Raw genomic sequence first — 22,928 nt, forward strand, 5'->3', positions numbered from 1 at the left:
GAATCTTAATTTACTCATTATTTGCAGATGTATTCACCAAGTGATTATGTTTTCTTTATTAACCATTTCTGTCCATTATGAGATTATAGCTATTGCTTTTCCTACAGACTTAGTTGATCTAGATGTTAAGTTGTAGAGCAAAGTTTACCTGGCTGGGGCTTTTAAATATGTAATTTAAAGCTATTCATTAATTGGTAGCAGGCTGTGATAATTCTGTTGATTTTGGAAAGCACATATTAGTGGGAGTTGAAAAAATGTTTAGATAGAAGATAGCAAGTATTTAAAATATGGGAAGATTATAAGAGAAATAAAATCAAGGGAGCAACTTCTGATCATGTGGAAGGGAATCAAAGTGTAGAATATTACTACTCCTTCTTCCTTTTCTTTATGTAGATATTCAAGTCTATGACATATCAGGGATATTTTATCATCTAAATGCATTCTCTTTACCCTCTGCCTTGTTCTTCTGTCACAATTGAAGGCAGCATCCTTCCTAGTACATGTCTTGTTTTAAAATATCTTGATACTTCAAAATCAGATTTCATTACAGGCACATTACAAAGTGATGATTTGCCCTATTTAAAAACAAAACAAAAAAGCTATAGATGCCTTACAAATATTGACAATCCCAATGCACTTAAAATATGGCTGTATTTTAGCAACATACTGATTTACAACAGTTTCTGAATTTTCCTTCTTTCCTTTCCTCTCTATGTGCAGAAACTGCTAAAGGTTTTCGGCTGGTCTCCTGACAAATCTCCCTCCAAACTCTCTTGAAAATGACATTCTTTCATTGGGATTTAATCCTCTATCATCTGCTGATAATGCTTCAGCCTTTGTCTCTCTGCTCTGATTGCTGTCTGGAACTGTACTTGTTAACTTTTCATGTCTGTTCGGATGGAAACAGAAACATCTCCTCTGTGCCCTCTTTATTAAGAACGTTTAGGTCGCTAGCAAGCGGCTACTCCACAGGTCAAATTAAAATATGTCATTCAGAGACTTACTTGTGTTTCCAGTTCCAGATTCTTGGGACATCAGGAAGGACCTGGCCACACTGCTGAGACCTGGGACAGGCGTCAGGCATGTGAATGCTGCTTTTCCCAGTGTTGGCTCCTCCTGGGCTCTAGGGTTGAAGTTTATAATGGGTATAATCTGGTGTTTTCTTCTGAGACCTTGGCATGCTCTGGTGCTTTCATAGCCACCTCCTTCCACGGCTACAAGAAAAGGGTAAAATTTGGTTTATTCATTCAGTGAGCACATATTGAGCTCTGCTTTGTACCAAGCTCACAGAATACATACTTGCCAAAAACAATTTAGCATCTAGTAGAGAGACAGCTCTGCATTTAAGTAAGCAAATAAAATACAGCAATTACAAATGTGTTAAGTTCTGCAAAGTAAAGAAGCTGAGATAGAAAACAATGCATCAGAGGATAATTTACTTTAGAAAAGCCTCTCTGAGGAGGTGAGGTTTTAAGCTAATTCTTAAGGAGAAAGATGGAGCTAGCAGGAGAGAATTTATTTTCAAAGATGTTTTTTCAAAAAAAAATAAAATCTTATTTGTGAACAAGGGGGGGATGACATGGGAGGAAGCAGGGGTGAGAATATGACTTGTGGGTCAAGGAGTTTGGATTTAATCCCAAGTGTAGCCACCATGAAAAATCATTAGCCAGGTTGCTGATGTCATATAATCCATTAAGAAGTATTTATCTAGCCTTTAATTTAGGCCAGACTCCAGCCTGGTTTACTGAGGAGGATTAAAAAGTAAGGCAAATGTATAATCCTACTCTGATTTTGATTATAACCTATGCTGAGAGGCAAGGAGGAGTTTCGAGTCTCAGGTAGGAGGCAGGGGGACCACACTGATCTTATGCTTAGTGAGCTCTGGCCTGGTGTCAGGCAGATCCCAGAGCCACGGAGCTAAACTGCTCACGAGGGGCTGAGAACCCACTGACGTCAGAGGAGGACTGTCATATGGCCCAGCACCCACTGTGTGCCAGAACCTATTCTACGACGTTTTACATATCTACTCAATCTAATTCTCATAGTAACCCTGTGAGGTAAGAAGGATTAATATCACCATTGCACAGATGAGGAAACTGAGGCACAGAAATCAAATGACTTGCCCAAGACCACACAACAGGTAAGGGTAAAACCAAGATTCAAGTGCAAGGCAGGCTGGTGCTGAGTCTGCTCTTACCCACCATGCAGTGATGTCTCAGGGCTGTCAGCCTTGGTGGTAGAGAGGACCACAGCTAGGCACACGGTTCCAAAGGGGGCCATAGAGAAAGTTCTGGTGTAAAAAAAGAAAATGTGATTAGGGATGCTGTGGGGTGCTTGAATTAGTGATGAAAGCAGGATATACAAATGGAAATATTGTCAATATGGACCTAGGCTCTGCAAAGAGGATCTTGGCTGCTTCTTATGTTTCTGTGCACTGGCTTTTTGAGGAATACGTAATTTTGGATCCGTGAAACTGCTTGGAATACTTGCCAGTGCCATCTTTCCTTCATTTTCCCATAGCAAGTTAATTGTTCTAAGCTCTCTTATGGTTGTTTCCATTCTCTAATGTACTATTGTATAGTTAGGATTAAAACAAATTGTATAAAACCTCATATAAAAAATGCAAGATATTTATGATTTTTTTATGATATTTTATACAATGAATATTTTACTTGGGGTAGATTTTATGGTATTGTTTGCACAACATCTACTATGAGGGAGGAAATGATATTGTCACTTTCAATAATATTTAACTCACATATGTCTCTGCATATTTCCTTATCATGTTCAGATTGATCCAAATGAAGAGTAGGTGTGAGTTCAATCATATTCTTGATGTAGTACAGTGCAAAAGAAAAAAAAAACAAACCTAATTATCACTGAGTTCACTTTGGAAAGGAAAAGATCCCCTGAAATTAGAAGTTGAATTAAGCAGTTTTGTAAGCCTTCAGTTTCTGATATTTCTTTAATATCAGGCAGTAGTGACTATTCTGCCTCTTGCCAAAGGCAGCTTATTAGAGTTGAAAAAGGCATCCTGTGTTGGACCTCCTTGGGGTCTGCCCTGCCGCCTAGGTTACTATTTACATTAGGAATACTGTTCTTGCTATTGACCCTCTCTAACAATTTAAGTATATCTCTGAAGTTATGTAAATTCCATAATTTCAGGAATGATATTTAAAGGAACATTCTGCATCAGAAGTGATTTATTGTGACACATTAATATTAATCAGGATATAATCAAGAGAGAGAAATGACATAGTAATTTGAACAGAGATCATTTAAAATTAAAAAAATTAGTAACCACCATAAAGAATTTCAGTGGGAGGGACAGGCTAATAAGAACTAAAGAAAACTAAAGAGTATAGGAGTAGCAGATTTAAGAAGCAGCCATTACCCTATAGCTGAGAGAGCTGCCCAAGGAAGAGCCCTCCCCAACCCCAGGGCTAAGATCCTGACCTTGCTGGAGAGGTTAGAGCTGTGGTCACTGGATGGTAGTGGAGCTGCTGTGGTGTGGTATAACTTGCCAGAAGTATGCCCTCTAGGCGACTAGGGAAAGCAGTTCACAGGGAGATGCCTTACTGGAGGCACTCTGTTACAAAACCATCCAGAGAGTGTGCCAAGGGAAGCTGCCATCTGCTGGGTGCTGCTAGCTTACTTGCACTGCAGGAGCCTGGTGCTGGGGAAGACACCAGATCTGAGAAGAAAAACCCTTTCTTCTACTAGGTCCTTCCAGCACCTTTTATCCACAAAGGTTAACATTGCACCAGCTGTTAAAGGAAAAATATTTTAAAAGCCCATATCCGTTTTCAGAGCAGGCAGTAAAAGGTGAATTTGGAGCTAAGATACAATAAATTGATAACTGGCATACATGGGAATCCCTATCTATCCATTGTCAGGGTTTTCACAAAAGCTGTTGTGCTGAACTTATTAGAAAATCAACTTATTATTTTCAAAATGCAATTTATGGTTTCTGGTCTTACATTTAGGTCTTTAATCCATTTTGAGTATATTTTTGTATATGGTGTTAGAGAATGTTCCAATTTCATTCTTTTACATGTAGCTGTCCAGTTTTCCCAGCACTGCTTATTGAAGAGACTGTCTTTTCTCCATTGTATATTCTTGCCTCCTTTGTCATAGATTAATTGACTATAAATGCATGGGTATATTTCTGGGTTCTCTATTCCATTCCATTGATCTACGTGTCTATTTTTATGCCAGTTTTGATGACTTTAATTTTTTAGTATAGTCTGAAGTCAGGGGACATGATTGCTCCAGCTCTATTCCTGTTTCTCAAGATTGTTTTGGCTATTTTGGATCTTTTGTGTTTCCATACAAATTTTAAAATTATTTGTTCTAGTTCTGTGAAAAATGCCATTGGTATTTTGATAGGGATTGCATTGAATCTGTAGATTGCCTTGGGGAGTATGGTCATTTTAACAATATTCTTCCAATCCAAGAATAAGGTATATCTTTCCATATGTTTGTGTCATCTTCAATTTCTTTCATCAGTGTCATAGTTTTCTGAATACAGGTCTTTTACCTCCTTAGTTAGGTTTATTCCTGGGTATCTTATTCTTTTTGACGTGATGATAAATGGGATTGTTTCCTTAATTTCTCTTTCTGATAGTTCATTGTTAGTGTATAGAAATGCAAGATTTCTGTATATTAATTTTGTATCCTACAACTTTACTAAATTCATTGATGAGCTTTAGTAGTTTTCTGGTGGCATCTTTAGGATTTTCTATGTATAGTACCATGTCACCTGTAAATAGTGACAGTTTTACTTCTTCCTTTCTAATTAGGATTCCTTTTATTTCTTTTTCTTCTCTGATTGTTGTGGCTAGGACTCTTTGACCTAAATCATAGCAATATTTTTTTGGATCTGTCTCCTAACGCAATGGAAATAAAAGCAAGAATAAACAAATACAACCTAATTAAACTTAAAAGCTTTTACAGCAAAGGAAACCATCAACACAACAAAAAGAAAACCTACTGAATGGGAGAAAATATTTACAAATAATATGACTGAAAAGGGGTTAACATCCAACATATATAAATAGCTCATGCAACTCAACATCAAAAAAAACACAACTGGATTAGAAAATGGGCAGAAGAACTGAATAGACATTTTTCCAAAGAGGACATGCAGATGGCTATGCACGTTAAAGGACGCTCAATATCGCTAATCATCAGAGAAATGCAAATCAAAACCACAATGAGATATCACCTCACACCTGTCAGAATGCCTATCATCAAAAAGAACACAAATAAGAAATGTTGGCAAGGATGTGGAGGAAAGGGAACCCTCCTGCACTGTTGGTGGGAATGTAACTTGGTGCAGCCACTGTGGAAAATAGTATGGAGGTTCCTCAAAAACTAAAAACAGAACTACCATATGATCCAACAATTCCACTCCTGGGTATATATCTGAGAAAAACAAAAACAATAATTCGAAGAGACACATGCTCCCCTGTGTCCATAGCAGCATTATTTACAACTGCCAATATATGGAAGCAACCTAAGTGTCCATTGACAGATGAATGGACAAAGAAGGTATGGTATATACATACAATGAAATACTACTCAGCCATAAAAAAGAATGAAATTTTGCCATTTGCCACAACATAGATGGACTTGGAGGGTATTATGCTAAGTGAAATAAGTCAGACAAAGACAAATACTGGGGCTTCCCTGGTGGCGCAGTGGTTGAGAATCTGCCTGCCAATGCAGGGGACACGGGTTCGAGCCCTGGTCTGGGAAGATCCCACATGCCGCGGAGCAACTAGGCCTGTGAGCCACAACTACCAAGCCTGCGCGTCTGGAGCCTGTGCTCCGCAACAAGAGAGGCTGCGGTAGTGAGAGGCCTGCGCATCGCGATGAAGAGTGGCCCCCGCTTGCCGCAACTAGAGAAAGCCCTTGCACAGAAACGAAGACCTAACACAGCCAAAAATAAATAATAAATAAATAATAAATAAAAATTTTAAAAAAAGACAAATACTGTATGATATCACTTATATGTGGAATCTAAAAAATACAACAAACTAGTGAATATAACAAAAAAGAAGCAAACTCACAGATACAGAGAACAAACTAGTGGTTACCAGTGAGGAGAGGTAAGGAGGAGGAGGCAGTATAGGAGTAGGGGATTAAGAGGTACAAACTATTAGGTATAAAATAAGCTACAGATATTTATTGTACAACCCAGGGATTATAGCCAATATTTCATAATAAGTATAAATTGAGTATAATCTTTAAAAATTGTGAATCACTATATTGTACACCTGTAACTTACATAATATTGTACATCAACTATACTTCAATAAAAAAGGAAAAAAGAGAGTAGATATGCCTTGAAGAATGTCATTATAATTAAGCAAATAAAATTTTTGCAGCCATTTGGAGAAAAAAATGCAATTTACTTATTTGTCTATGGTAACTTTTAAAGAAACTGACTCACTGTAACCACTCCCCCTTATCACATTTGTGCTTCAACTAGTTCTTTGAAACAAAATGATCTAATTATTTTAAGTATTTAATAATTAGTCAATATGGGAACTACTGCTTACAAAAACAAGTGCTCAATATTTGTGAGAATGGGAGGTTTTTAGTTTGGAGTGGAAATAACTTATGTGTTACCTTAAATATTATAACAAATTACTTTTCAGATGTCTGTTGCCTCTGCATTACCATTAGATTTTAAGTCGCTCCAGGGGGACCAGGCTCGAGTCATTCTTGTTTACTCTGTATTACAGTTTGAGTAGCCACAGAAAACCTATGAGAAGAAAATACCCATTGTGACACCGTATTCATAGAGACTCCTCACAAAGACAGTGAATTTTAGATGTTGCAGACACAAGTTCTGGAATACAATTATTTTCAGGAAGAAGTAATAACTGTAGTAATTACTGTTATCTTTGGTTTGAGAAGCTCTTCTATTGTCGTCCTTAAGAGAGAGGATTTTCTTGATGTTGTTGCCCAGTTTACTTGTTGAAGATATATCAATCTTGATGGAAAAGGAAAGCTTAGAGAAGTAGCATTTATAAGATTTATATGTTAAAGATGTTAATTTATGAATGTAGATATGTTATCATGAAAAGATGTCACTGTTAAGAGACCAGAGACTAAGTTTCTCCCCAATATTTTAGCATAGTAGCTATTAGTGATTCAGTATCCAAAGCATCGACTAAAGGTAGCTTATTGCTGAAAAGGAAAGATATGGAAGAGAGAAGGAGAAATGAGTAAGGATTGCATAGTCATAATCTTCAAATCTATCTAAAGACATAGGGGTATAGAAGCATTCTTTCTATTTTCTTATTATAATTACTTTAAATAGTTTTTTTCTTAATACTGTCAGTAAGAATGATCTTTTTCCTTCTTAACAAATAGTACAACTGCTTCTTTTTTCATTGGCAGGAAAGGAATAATAAGAAATAAAATTCTGTGTTTAGATTCTATGTCAAGTTAATTTTCCTTAGCTGTTTTATTTAGTAGGATATAGAGTATATATTTAATACAGTATGAATAATACAAATGAACTCATAACTGAGATGAGACAGTGGTCATGTTTAATTGATATTTATCAAGATTTCACTGAGTGTCATAACATTGTATTTTATAAAAACACTCTCTGTGAGTTGTTTTCTGATACTTTTGCTCTATTTTATACTTGTTCCTTTTAACTGTAAATTGAACTTGTCAGTACTTTGAAATTCTGAAACTGCAAGAATGGCAGAGAAGAGGGCAAAATAATTTTTTTCTCTCCGAATAAAATAAAAGCCAAAATATATAACAGCAACAATATCAGCAATACCACCACCAGCAACAAAACCCTAGAGTGCCCTGCATTCCTGAAGCTGAGGGTACTTGGGTATCTCTGTTCTTATTTCCCCTATTCACGTAAATGCTGTATTACCAATAGAAACATTTTAAGGTTGGGAACCCAAGCAAAGCACTGTGGATTCTCTGTTGTTTGTGAGTTGGAACACTAGGGGACAGCACTAAAATATTCCATAGTTGTTTGTTATTGATCACTTGCATACTGTATAATAAGTATGAGATTTTCCTGTTAACGACTATTGAAGGCCCTGTTGATTTCAGTGGATGAAAAAGCACAGAGAGGAAGATGAGCTTTTCAAGTCTATAATTTCAGCCTTTGTAAAATGATGATTTGAATAATTTAGAGGAAGCTCCAGGCTGTTTTTTGGTTGCAAGGAGATAGTAAGGCATGATAACTTAAAGAATTGTGATTTTGTGTTACAAGTGGTTTCTTCTTTTCATTCTGTGGGGGTAAATATTTTGCACAAATTTTTATTTCTAATCTTGTTTTCCAGGCACTTTGGAAAGACATGAAACAGGAGAAAGAGCAAGGATTATTCTTAATTGTTGTGATGATTCACAGCTTCTAAAGCCTGAATCTGTACTTCCAGTTGCCTCAGAGACACATAAGCACAAAAGTGTAGAACAGAGGTCCTCCAGCTCCTACCAGTTTGGGCCAATACCTTGCCCTGGTCTGCAGGTGGAGTCTTCATGTAAGGTAAGTTCAAATCAAGCTGCTGCTCACGAAGAACATTATCAACCCTGAGTAAGAAGTAATGTGCTTTCATAAATATGTGGCCATTAAATATCAGCACAAATATAAGAACTCGGAGATGATCGAATCTACCAGACGTACCTACCAAGCGATCTTTGCTGAATCGGGATAACTTTTTGAGTGATTATTATTTTTGAATGACTATAGCATTCTTTTTTTGATAAGACAGGTCCTGGCTTATCAAGACTGAACAAGTTTTATATTAATCCTTGAATTCTAGATGGTTTTCAATGAAAAGGGGGGAAAATTATATTCTGTGGTCTGGATCGATTTTTTTTTCACGTGGGTATTTGACCTCTTTTTAAAATGCTGATTACAAGTAAACCAAAAAACATCAGAAAAACTGGATCGTTGTTTGGGCAATTCTTTTGGTATACTCAGCATCTCTAGGATCACTAGCTCTTTAGGATTCCAGGCCTCAGATAACACACAGTGATGGAGTTTACATTCATTTTCTCAAGCCACGTTAACCAGCGTCACAGAAATTTGCATGAGTTTGATTATTTTTCAGTTCTAAACATGACAGAGCAATTTAATCTGCTTTCTTTAAGGGATTCTTCCATTCTTCTGTCATCTACACCTCCAAGTTATCCCCTCCTCAGGTTGCAACTGTGGCATTTATATGCGTATATATAATGTAGTATTTTTTTATGTAAACATATTTTCATAATAATGTCTATTTCTTTTTAATGGCTGCATCATGCTCTATACTGTGTATATACTATACTGATATGAATTATTTTCCTATGGCTTAATATATGGATTGTTTTTTATGCTTCAGTTTAGGACTAACACAACTAATGAACCTAAAGTTTTTTTTTTTTTTAATATTTAGTGTTATTTAATGGGATATATTTCCAGGAGTGGGGTTTCTAATTCAAATTTTAGCTGATTTCTATTTATATGTTGTTAACATTTTCCGTTATTTTAATGATATTATGAAGACTTAAAGTAACATTAATAAGGACTTTAAATAAGACTTTATTTTATCTCATGTGTATGTATGTAGTTAGAGGCAAAAGGATGTGTCATTTTTTAAGAAAGGCCAATTGGCTGCTAAGCTTTGCCTCAGAGCTGCAGGGGTGGAGGTGGGGGGACCAGCATATGAGCCTCAGCTTTTTAGGTTTAAAGACTAGATTTCAATTTTATCAGTGAGGCCAGAGTTTGTCAACCTTTTGAGAACTGAGTCATACTAACAAAACACCCAAGAAATGAATATTTAAATTAGAATGACAATTCTTTAATTTATAATGATAAATATGATGGCAGTTCATTGCTCAGCAGTCTCACAGTAGCAAAGCTACAGGGCATGAGGGAGAACCGGGAGGTGGAATTTTAGCAGAGGATTCCTTGATGGGCATGGAGTCAGAGCCCCAGGGTATTCATTCATTGAGCTCTAAGAAGCTAATGCAGTTCCTGCTTTCAGCCCATCGAGGTACTATCTCCCTTGGTCAAGGCTGATATACATTGAAAAATTTCTAAATTTTGGATTTCTCTCTTTAGGCCAGCTACTTTTGTTTATGCTTTCTCCTGCAGATGTTAAAACCAGTGATTAGGCTGCAGCTTTTTTTCCCCCTTTCTTTCCTTTTCTTATTTAGTCTAATTGTTTTTAGATTTTTTCAAATCTGTTTTTCACGTTCTTAACTTGAAAGAAGTCATGGTTTTTTTTCTTTTGGCTACGCCGTGTGGCATGTGGGACCTTAGATTCCAATCTGTGCCCCCTGCAGTGGAAGCTCGGAGTCCTAACCACTGGACCACCAGGGAATTCTCAGGAAGTCATGTTTTATAAGGACAATTATATCAATATGATGAATTTTTTTTAACATTCACAACTGAAGTTGAAAGTGATAGGGTCTTAGTCTCCTAAAGTGGGAGACAGAACCACACTTCTATTACGTATTTTAAGGTTGGGGTAAATAAAGCCCAGTGAGTGAGCCAGCTGACTGCCAAGCATTCCCATCTTAATGTGGCTTTGTTGCTTTTCTTTCACAATAGAATTTGTATTTTACAGTGGAAATTATATGCTAGAATAGTGGATGAGAACTTGGATATGTCTTTTGACTCGTGCATGTCATATGCCTAAGGTCTGCAGGAGCAAATCTCATTCATCAAGTGCCTATTTTACTAGTTTAATTCCCAGAAGGTAAACTGACTGCTGTTTCTTGCAGGACCTCAGAGCTACCCTTTAGGTAGTGATAATAGTATATATAGATTTCATTTTCTTTATGTAATTTTGTTTCTTTCTTGACTCCAGAAGGCAATAAAATGCCGGGGTCTTGTTTTCCTACTCTTAGGCTGATCCCAACTTCATTTCCTAGCTGCTGCCCTTTACCTTAGATGACTGCAATTTCCAACTTTTACTCTCTACAGAGTTGGAGAACTGAATTAGACAGGATTATCACCTCCTTTGTTCTATGTACTTTACGTCTCTTATTATTGAGCTTACTGTTGAGTAGAGCTATTTTTATTTGTGCTTCTCCTAAGTTATATCTTCTCCAATTATGTACTGCATATCTTCTTCTCATCGTCTTAGATTTAAGCCTTTAAGATTGTTTTATCTTGATCTTTTATTTATGAATTTGATAAGCATAAAATTTCAAGAATGCTTATAAATTCTCCATTCTCCTTTTTGTTAATATAGTAAAATGCTTCATTAGTTTTCATAAGATTAAAAAAAAGCGGATTTAAAGAAGAGGAATTGAATCACACTTATTTCAGAGCTGGGAAAAATGAGGGACAATAAGCCTGTAAAATTTGGAACTATGTAGGGTTACTCTGTGTTTCAGAATTTTTTGGTATGGACTTCAGTGAGAGACAAGTCAAGTATTTTCTAATGGTAGCATGAACTGTTTAAGTGGAAGAATAGCATGTAATATCTGTGTGGTGAGCTCTTTGTATTTGGCAATATTTTGCATTTATTAGGATGCTGTGTCCACTTTTCCTTCTTGCATTTGAAGAGTGCATATAGATTTAGGAGAAGGTTTTAAAGAGAACAACAAATACAATAAAACATTTAAAAAATGGGTCCAATTAGAAAGGCCAAAGGAGTTGAATTTGTGCAGCTAGGCAAAGAAAAACCTTTGGGGTAGGAGAGGACCAGAGTCTTAAAGGATTTAAAGGAATACAATATCATATTAGTGATGGGGAACTGCTTTTCTCAGATTCTGCTGAGGATAAAACAAGATAAAAACTGTTTAAATTGCAGTGGGACGAATTTAGCTTCAGAGTAGAAAATAAACAACCTTACTAAAATCATCTTTACATGGCAGAACTCTTCGTTACCTCATCAGATTTTAACGAGGGAAGGTCTTTTTTGTCTTTTATTCTGTTGGTTGGTTTTAAATTCTTTTTCCACACTTCTTGTCTGTAAAATGAGTAAAAAAAATAAACAGGATTATTTTAACTGCCACAATTTAGACCCATTGTAATGTCCTGGAAATGCCTTTTAAAAAAACAACCTGATTTTCGGTAGAATGGGTCCCCAACAGCTCCCCCTGGTTGCTTTTTTAGAGTTACATGTTTAATATGGCAGCCATTTACCATACATGGCTATGGAGCACTTGAAATTTGGCTAACACCACATGTTAAAATGATGTTTTGGATATACAGGCTTAAATAAAATATATTATTAAAACCAATTGTACCTGTTTCTTTTTATGTTTTTCAATATGGCTACTAGGTAGTTTAAAATTACACATGCAGTTTGCATTTTATTTCTGTTGGACAAATGTTGAACTAGACCAGGGATAAGCAAACTTTTTTGTAAAGGACCAGATGGTAAATATTTTAGGCTTTGCAGGCTGTATTTTTGCTGTTGTAACTATTCAGCTCTGCTGTTAGAGCACAGAAGCCACCACAGACCATTCTTAAACAAATGAGTGTGGTTGTGTTTTGATAAAATTTTATTTACAAAAACAAGCAGTGGACCACATTTGATACTCGCTGGCCATTATTTGCCAATTTCTGCTCTAGTCAGTCCTCTCTAGACTTGGAAATCATGAGGTACTTGGAGGAACTAGCAAAATAGCCAATACCTACCCTCTCCCTAGATATCTAAATTTTTAATAAAGCAGCTTATCCCAACTTCTTCTGCACTATGAGGAATGTAATCCAAAAGCCCTTGTATCAAGTCTGTTCCCTGACAGCATTCATGAAATTGATGTGTTTGAAAATCTGCCCTTTGTGGAAAACAAATGTGCACATTATGCTTCCTAATCCAAGCAAGATTTTTTAAAATGAAATTTCCTTTAAATAAAGCACTTATACATGCATCATTATCTAAATATATAAAATTGATTATAAATAATGCATTTACATTTATTTACGTTCCAGTTGAGCTTTCTAGAAATATGTTTGTATTTTTTTAACCTTTAGTTGACCTTAGAGTGATGCCTGTTTGGTGCCATTTGCTGAAAAATCTTATTAGAGCTTTATCCTGCTACCTCTTGTAAAACACAGATGGTGTACTGGTAGGCCACCAATAGAAAATCGGATCCCAGTACTACATATTACTTTACTGGAATGCAACATTAGTTCTTTTACATTTTATGAAACAAAAACATAACCAAAATGGAACTAGAGTAGTTTCTTAATTGTGCAATTTGAAAATTTCACCTGCGAATTTACATGTATCAATATGAAATAATAATTCACTGTGGCAATATTGCATGTTGCAGATTAACTCAGTTTTCATTAAACTATCTATATTTTATTATCAAAATTGCATTATTACAAAAAGCACAAATAATATTTATTTGAAAACAATTGTGTTATATAGGGATAAATCCTGAATATAGAATGATAATTTTCACATTTTTGATTAGTAGTTAATTTTCAGTATTCTTTTTAATGTAATAAACAGCATATGCCTATTGTTTCTAATGTAGACAATATTTTGCATCAATTTTATATAATTTTAAAAGAAAACAGATTTTTATTATTAGACATGCCAGCCCTTCATGAAAATATAGGAATTTCTCTCTGTTAACATTGGATTAAGATTTTTGTTTTAAGTATTTTGATTTAGTGAATCCCAACTCAAAACTTAGTGCCTAAATGATATCACCTGTCCTAGTGAGATAGAGAAATATACAGTAGCAGAGAAATATAGAAGTCAATTTGCTTTTTGAACACATGTGAGGTGGTGCAAGTTTTTGACAGTGTAACCATTTCTCTAAGCATTTTATATGGTAATTTTAACTACTGTAAGTCAAAAAAATTTCTGTAATATGCAATGTTTTGTAGCTGTTTTATGAAGGATATCCCTTTTCTTACTTTGTGGCATGAGTTTAAGCATTTTTGATACAAAGTTCCCTCAGTGTTGAGGAAACCTCTGAAAAGCATATCACAGCTTTGTTCCAAAACTAATTCAGGAGGTCTCAGAGTCACTGTGAAAAGTAGGAACCCCACACCATTAAATGACTCCAGCTGTCCGCCTCGCACACAGAAGCAACCCTGAATTTCCTTACAGGACTTCAAAGCCTTGCTTGTATCTAAACATTCGTTGGCCATGTAAATCAGAGACACAAAAGGAGAATGCTCCTATTTCATGGTGCACGGCTGGTCTGAGTCCGGCTTTGTGCTGCACGTGCCGGTGGGGAGTGCCAGAAACAGAAGGGCACTGTTCTGATGCGTGTGACAAATGTAGTTAACACCAGATCCATATTAATGTTGTCAAGTTCCCTTGATGTATTTAAACAGATTTTAATTATTTTCAGCGTCCGTCCAAAGGCCTGAAATATATAGCCTAATAGTTCTTCAAAGAAAGCTTACTTAATGTGTGAATGTAAAACCTCTCATAAAAATGAAACTTTTATATTAGGCTTAGTCATTGACATAGGTTATTCATCAAGTCAGCAATTTGTGTGGCAAAGTGCCATTTGAATAGCGTATTGTTAGGCTACTTATGGTCCACTTGACAAGGGCTCTTTCTGTAAATAGTGCAATTTGACTCCAGCTGTTAAAGAGTGGCTTTGACAGCAACCAAATAGAATGGAGATGCCTTACTGCACTGCCGAAAAATCAATATTGGGTTCTTGTTCATGGTAACCTGTTCTTTTCTCTTCTGTAGATTTATAAACAACTATCAAGGGTTTATAAGTGGAAGTTTAAGTATTATTTTAAATGTAATTCACTTTGAGTCTCAAATTAAGACTTGTGATAAATGGTACAAGTGCAGAGTTTTAGGATATTATTTCCACCCCCTGGTTCATGTTTAGTCACGATTACAGTTAAGTTGAATTTGGATTCTCCAGCTACAATAGAAAAGAATTAGTGTAAAACATGGACTCAAAAGTGTGTGCCTATTGTATATTGCCAGTGCAATTATTTCTTCTTTTTGATTCTCTTATCAGTTTATCTTCTGTGTCCTCCCATCTTCTCTGTGTGTATACCTTTCTGTACAGATGGCAGGGTTCTTTGTGGTTGTGCCCATGGCAACACCCACAGATGTTGACAGCCAGTAATGTCCCCCGTGTTGTTGAAGATTTCCCTAAAGCAGAGTCTTGCTGGTTTTGAAGATTTTTCTAGCGTTTTCAGCAATACAGGGTTGCTATGATACCTGACTGGCGGTAATAGATATTGAATCTTTTAATTACAGTAACCACACACAAGGACTTTTTTCACTGGCTTTCTCTGCTGTTGCTAGCTGCTATATTTAAGATACAGAAGAGGAAGTGAAATTATATACTCAAGATGAGAAAAAAATTTCCAGAGTTTACTTCGAATTCCAATATTTAATTTTAAAAAATTCCTGGTGTAAAAACCTTTTAGCAGACTGATGGAAATATAGTTTATTTAAATTACAGATATAATTTATTAAATTATTTCTAGTTTTGACTGAACTTGATTTTGAATTTTTATTGTTTACCTGAGATGTCGTTAAGCCTTCGTCTAAGGTGTGCTAAGCAGGATTTGAAAAAGCTGTCATTTTTAACATGGGAAAAGCTGGTGGAATGTGTACTTTCTCAAATGCCTCTTTCAGTGAAAGCTGTTAAAGTAGCCATCTTCCTATTACTGACCAACTCTGCATTTATTGAGCTTGTGGCTGAGATAGCAACTGAAAATTCATAAAGCTGATAATTGTGTACAAAGACCTGTAAGGCTGATTCAAGGTCAGTGTTATTGTTTTTATAATTGCTGAGAGGCAGTTCTCATTTCTTCAAGAAGAAGGGTTTGTTCTGCTTTGATTTTAGTTGGTTTCAAAAAATGTTATCCCTTCTGTTAATTCTAAAGTAAATCTTTTCACTGAATAAATGTTTATGTTGTTCTTTAGCGCTAGATTTAGCTAGATTTACCTCAGTACTTTTCCCCACCCCCACAATATTAATCAATCCTGTAAGAAACATGGGAATCTAGGATTATAACTTTTCTCTTGAATTAAATATTCTGATTATAGTCATCAATTGACTTGTGGGTGAGGATTCTAGCTTAGAAAGATGAAGAAAAGTTAAACATATCAGGCAGTTTTATTTTGTATTTAGATTAATCTAGGGACAGAGTAGCATAATTTATTAAAGCATGTCTTTAAATTTGCCTCCATTTGCACAATAATTTTATAGGGATATTTTAGAAAGTATATATTATGTAATAATGTACCTACCATATTACCCACCATAACCATTTAGAGACTTTTTGTTTCTCCCTCATTTTTTTCTTTCCTACATTTTTTTTTCCTCAGTTGTAATTAAAAGCAAAACAAAAACAAAAACCCTGTGACTTTTCAAATTTGTTAAGGCCAGCTTCTTGTAGGACCTAAAGATGGACTATTCAACTTACTGAAAGAGGTCTAAATCTTCTGGGATACAAATTCACTCCAGTGGATTTAGATGTTCTGTTATTGAGCAAATTGCTGGTTCTGATTAGAAGATGATGGTAAATGTTACTCCTTACAGAAACTTGGAGTTTTCTTGGTAACCAAGTCATTGTCTGACATCAGGAATATTTTCTGCTTCTATCCTATTTTTGATGACTACCACAATGGATGGTATTTTGAGGAGTAAAAAATGAAGTTTATAGAAATTCAGATGTTGAGTTAACTAAAAGGGTTAGTGGCTTATAACAGGAAAGAAATGAAAGAGAATAAAATCTTTCTTTTTGAAAGCTGGTAATGTCACTTATAGACTGAGAGTACCATCTGGACCCATTTAAAGGAATCCCAACAGGAGCACTCCTTCTGTACCAATGACTTGTGTTGAAACTGGCCCTAAGAGAGCAGCAAATGCAAAAATGTAACAGGAAGCAATTCTCAGAAAAGAAAGCATCTCTTCTCATGGACTATTTCCCCTATGTTGATAAAAACAAAATGTATGAAGACCTTAGCTTTGAATCTGTAGATTGCTTTGGGTAGTATATTCATTTTCACAATGTTGATTCTTCCAGTCCAAGAACATGGTATATCTCTCCACCTCTTTGTATTGTCTCTAATTTCTTTCACCTGTGTCTTATAGTTTTCTGCATACAGGTCTTTTGTCTCCTTAGGAAGGTTTATTCCTAGGTATTTTATTCTTTTTGTTGCAGTGGTAAGTGGGATTGTTTCCTTAATTTCTCTTTCAGATTTTTCGTCGTTAGTGTATAGGAATGCAAGAGATTTCAGTGCATTAATTTTGTATCCTGCTACTTTACCAAATTCATTGATTAGCTCTAGTAGCTTTCTGGTAGCATCTTTAGGATTCTCTATGTATAGTATCATGTCATCTGCAAACAGTGACAGCTTTATTTCTTCTTTTGCGATTTGGATTTCTTTTATTTCTTTTTCTTCTCTGATTGCTGTGGCTAAAACTTCCAAAACTATGTTGAATAATAGCGGTGAGAGTGGACATCCTTGTCTTGTTCCTGATCTTAACAGAAATGGTTTCAGTTTTTCACCATTGAGAACGATGTTGGCTGTGGGTTTGTCATATATGGTTGAGGTAGGTTCCCTCTATGCCCACTTTCTGGAGAGTTTTTATTATAAATCGGTGTTGAATTTTGTAGAAAGCTTTTTCTACATCTATTAAGATTATCATATGGTTTTTATCCTTCAGTTTGTGAATATGGTGTATCACATCGATTGATTTGCATATATTGAAGAATCCTTGCATTCCTGGGATAAAACCCACTTGATTGTGGTGTGTGATCCTTTTAATGTGCTCTTGGATTCTGTTTGCTAGTATTTTGTTGAGGATTTTTACATCTATGTTCATCAGTGATATTGTAGTTTTCTTTTTTGTGACATCTTTGTCTGGTTTTGGTATCAGGGTGATGGTGGCCTTGTAGAATGAGTTTGGGAGTGTTCCTTCCTCTGCTATATTTTGGAAGAGTTTGAGAAGAATGGGTGTTAGCTCTTCTCTAAATGTTTGATAGAATTCACCTGTGAAGCCATCTGGTCTTGGGCTTTTGTTTGTTGGAAGATTTTTAATCACAGTTTCAATTTCTGTGCTTGTGATTGGTCTGTTCATATTTTCTATTTCTTCCTGGTTCAGTCTTGGAAGTTTGTACTTTTCTAAGAATTTTTCCATTTCTTCCAGGTTGTCCATAAGGGGGAAGGGTAAGCTGGGACGAAGTGAGAGAGTGGCATTGACATATATACACTACCAAATGTAAAATAGCTAGTGGGAAGCAGCCACATAGCACAGGGAGATCAGCTCGGTGCTTTGTGACCACCTAGAGGTGTGGGACAGGGAGGGTAGGAGGGAGATGCAAGAGGGAGGAGATATGGATATACATGTATATGTATAGCTGATTCACTTTGTTATACAGCAGAAACTAACACACCATTGTAAAGCAATTATACTCCAATAAAGATGGTAACAACAACAACAACAACAACAACAAACTTTAGCTTTATTCATTGCAACTAAGAGCATGAACTTACTGAAAAATATATCCAGCTAATATTCTCATCCATTTTTCTGAATTGGGTTTTAATAGTGACATCCTGAAGGCACAACCAGTTCTCTGCATCCCCAAATGGCATTCATGCCATTAAATACAAATAATGACATAAATTACATTTTTTGTAATTTTCTACATACAATGAAGCTCATATTAGTCTGGAAACAGTTTTTTATCCTAAATGGAAATATCCTGCATAAGCTTTTGGTCCAGATATGATTATTCCTATCAGATATTTTAAAAAATGGTCATAAGAGGCCGCTGTGAGCAGCAGAGCCTTTCTTATACACGTGTTTAACTTCATGCACATCCAAATATAACTGAAAATTTTAGGTTTTATTTTTTGGTCTTCACATGTTGTCTGAGACTTACTGGTTTTTAGAAAGCTATTATGAAAGCTTACAAAATATGAAATTGTACTCACCTTTACTACTTTCTTCCCAGCTCCCACTAGAGGTCTCATTATACAAAACTTGGCCCTCTACATGTATTCTCTGGTAGCAAATATCTTACTTCCTTTTTTGCTCTTTGAACTAAAATAATAATCTGTATACATAAAAAGTAGTAATGGAGGGAGACAGGTTCATCAGACCCTTTATTCCTAGTTTTAGCATTGTAGCCTGTTAGAACCAGAAGTGGTCAAATTATCTGTTCTCTCCTTTCTTAGGAGAATTTTGGAGCCCAGTCTTGATTGAATAACACAGTAAATTGGGTTTAGAGCTGGAACTGAGACTTTCTGGTTCCTGGATCTGCTCTCTCAGTGTCAGTATAGCTGAATCCACTGGTGGATGGATCCTGTAGCCAGACTTTGACCTGCCAGATTTCTCTCATGGCTGGGTTCCTGTGTTGTCCTCTCTTCACTTCCCCATCCCATCTTCTTGAAGATTCTTTGCCAACTGAGCTTGGGATCTGGTGTACTAAAACTTGGTTTTGGATATTTTTATAGTCCCAGAATTTCAGAATTCCCTGGCTTTTCTGTGATTAGTTGATAGGATTTAGCTTTTGCTTGGAGCTCTGATTTTTCTTCTCTCTGTCTGATCACCCTCCTTAGTATACATCTGCCTTCCAGGTTGTCTCTTTAGGAACCAGTGGTCTCACTAATGACCACTCTGACTTCTTCTACCTGAACCCTTTGAGATGATGGTGTTTTAGTTTTCTGTTGCTATGTAGCAAATTGCCACAAATGTAAGGGCTTAGAACAAATTTCACTTATCATATCACCATTTCTTCTGTGCCAGGAATCTGGCATGACATTGGGTTCTTTGCTCAGGGTCTCATGTGACTGAAATCCAGGTGTGGGATGCAGTTGCTGTATCATCTGAGGGTGGGGTCCTCTTCCAAGCTTATTCAGGTTATTGCCAGAATTCATTTCCTTCTGGTTGTAGGACTGGAATCCCTGTTTCCTTGCTGGCTGTTGACCAGGGGGGCCACACATTCCTTGACATACAGTCTTTTCATCTTCAAGCCAGCAGTGGAGAACTTCTTATGTAGGGAGTCCCTCTAGTACTCTGAATCTCTGACTTCCCCCTCAGCCATCAGCCATAAAAAACTCTCTGCTTTCAAAAACTCAATGTGATTAAGTCAGGACAACTCAGATAATCTTCCTATCTTAAAGTCAACTGATTTGGAACCTTAATTACATCAGCACAATCCCTTCATGGCAGACCTAGATTACTGTTTGGTTGGATAACTGGAAGAAGATATGCTTTGCCAGGTTTTGAGAACACTGGGGGCAATCTTACAATTCTGCTAATAGATGGGAATCATTCTAACTCAGGGTGACTGCTGTCTTAGGACTATTACTCTCTTCTTCTGGTTCTGTAACATTCAACATCTGCTTAAGTGCCCTGATTAGCTATCCTGGTACTAATCGTTTCTGAAGTTTGAATCAAACTCTTGTTTCTCTTTGGGACCTTTTCACCCTGTCTGTTCCTTCAGGGAGTTCCACATGCTGGACACCTGGAAGCATAGTCAAAACCTAGAAAATATCTCCTTTAATATTTCAGGATGTTAATAAATTTCAAATTGTTAATCAGTATTATTTTTATGTAATTTTTATTGTAGCTCCTAAGCTGGGGACAATATCTACTCTTAGCATACCTTCTGAGTTTTAAATTTGATTTTGATGCTTATCTTTGGGTGGAGATTGAACATATTCTTCAGCTGTGTGACTTTCCAATATGTTGAACACACAGTACAGTTTATGAATTAGTCTTTCAACCACCAGCATGACCTGGATGGAAAGAAAAGAGCCTCAGAAATGGATATTCAACTATTATTCATCTGAGTTGTAGTCATCCTCAGATAAAATCCAAAATTATAAAGAAAAAGATATTGAAAAGGTCAACTGTAGATTTGGGGCCATAACCTCCAGCTACATATTTAATCTCCAGCTACTTGGCCTCATTAAAGTAACTCATATTCTCCCTACTGCTTGTCTGCTATCAGAATATTTCCCCTCTGATTCTTCACCTTGAAGTCTAAGCTTCAATGTCATTTTCCATAAAGTATGTAGCAGCCCACCTCCCCTATTCTCTGTCTCAGCATCCTTTTTATTTCATTTTTTATTTTCCCCACCTTCCACAACAGTATAATCTCAAAACAGGCAGTGATATGCTGTCAGTTTATCATGGTATCCTCATCACCTGCATATGTTGAACACAAGGCAGATTTTCAGAAAATATTTGTTGAATAAACACATGGACTAAAAATTACTAAAGTTGAAACATGAAAAATACACGGTAAGAAAGTGAAGAATATGTCCTTTTTTGAATTGTAACAGAAACAATGAAAATGTATGCCCCCCCCCCACCAGGGTATTTACTTTGTCAGTCAATTGCTTAAAGTCCAAATTGGGTTTTTATGTGTGACTTGATCTTACAGAGGGGAGTGATCTAGCAAAAAAATAGTCAATAATAGCAAAGAGGTTGTTGAAACACAACTGCTACCCCACTGATATTTAGACACAAATTTCAATCAATTCAAAAGTTTGAAAGGCATATCGATATTTATACCAGTCCAAACCAGTACCAAAGTTTATAAGAAAAAGTTTATTAAAACTGGTAATGAAATTTAGGATATTTAGCACATTAGGGAGGAATGATTCACTACAGGTAAGATAGGAACAATGGTGAGCTGATATAGACTCAGAAAGGAAGATTAAAAGGCAGTGTAGTTAAATGGTTTCTTACACCAGCAAAGTTTGTTATTGCCCTATTCACTTGCCTTAAATTTCAGACTATTTTTTTTAGTAACAAAGTTTTCTAAAATAAGCACTCAAAAATAGCCTGAGGATTGTACTATATATCATGAGCCCTCTGCTTCCCTCAAATAATTACTTTACTAAGCCCTCCCCTTGACACAAAGCCCCTGAAGCCAGCAAGAGTCTAATCACAGGTTTGTAATAACTTTTAGAAATGTAAGTATAATAAATATGAAGAGGCCTGATTTATGTTTCATTTCCCAGATGCAGAGTCTCTGGTACAATCCTCCATCCCTCAAGTGGCCGACATCACCTCCTACTTTCATAGATCATTTGAAAATTGCTGAACCTCTCATCAGAGGTTGGTGAAGAGAGGGCTGATTCTACTCCTTGATATGTATGACAGTAAATGCTTTAGGTAACTCCTTATTGTGAGAACATAGGGTAGTGTGCTGGGTTAACAGCCCGAGGAGACACCAATCCTCATGGGATTTGCTCTTCTTCCTTGTAAGATTTGCTCCTCCTCCAGGGAGAAGGTGTCTAGGTAACGGCGGGCAGGTCAGTGCCCCTCCACACGGTTGCCCTACCGATTCCACTCTGCACATATCTCTTCTTGCCTAATCTCATGTACAGGAGGTGCTCTTCTCTCCACCTAGTCAAATCCTACCGATACTACAATATTTGCATGCTACTTAACATGCACTAGTTAAACACTTGTAAGTTAACTATGGATTGCCTAGTTATTTTACAAGTATATATATGTCTTATATTCTCAACTAGACCTTAAGCTACTTGAAAGAATTGCTATGCCTATACATTATGTCAGTTTTGTAGTGTGGAATGCAGAACAGAATCTTTTATTCATTCAGCAAATATCCACTGAACACCTACTGTGTGCCAGACAGTCTTCTTGATACTAAGAATTTCAACAAAGTCTTGGCACTCATGACACTTACATTTCTAGTAAGAGGAGATAGACTATAATTTTTTAAAAGAAGATTAAATTTATAAGCTTTTGCACAGCAAAGGAAACCATAAATAAGATGAAGAGACAACCCTCAGAATGGGAAAAAATATTCACAAATGAAACAACTGACAAAGGATTAATCTCCAAATATACAAGCAGCTCATGCAGCTCAATATCAAAAAAACAAACAACCCAATCCAAAAATGGGTGGAAGACCTAAATAGACATTTCTCCAAAGAAGACCTAGAGATGGGCAACAAACACATGAAAAGGTGCTCAACATCACTAATTATTAG

The 22,928-nt window shown here is 36.2% G+C and overlaps 1 protein-coding gene across 8 annotated transcripts in view; it reads left to right on the top strand.

Annotated features, from left to right (window-relative positions):
- WDR72 (WD repeat domain 72) overlaps positions 1–22,928 on the top strand; it is a 204,083-nt gene that overhangs the window by 64,867 nt on the left and 116,288 nt on the right. For all 8 annotated transcript variants that reach the window (XM_059913263.1, XM_059913268.1, XM_059913264.1 and 5 more), the window contains one exon: positions 8,331–8,533. In XM_059913263.1, coding sequence (XP_059769246.1) covers positions 8,331–8,533 — 203 coding nt within the window. The remainder of the gene's footprint in view (positions 1–8,330; positions 8,534–22,928) is intronic.

The sequence above is a fragment of the Balaenoptera ricei genome, chromosome 2, assembly GCF_028023285.1.
Source record: "Balaenoptera ricei isolate mBalRic1 chromosome 2, mBalRic1.hap2, whole genome shotgun sequence".
Taxonomy (NCBI): Eukaryota; Metazoa; Chordata; class Mammalia; order Artiodactyla; family Balaenopteridae; genus Balaenoptera; species Balaenoptera ricei.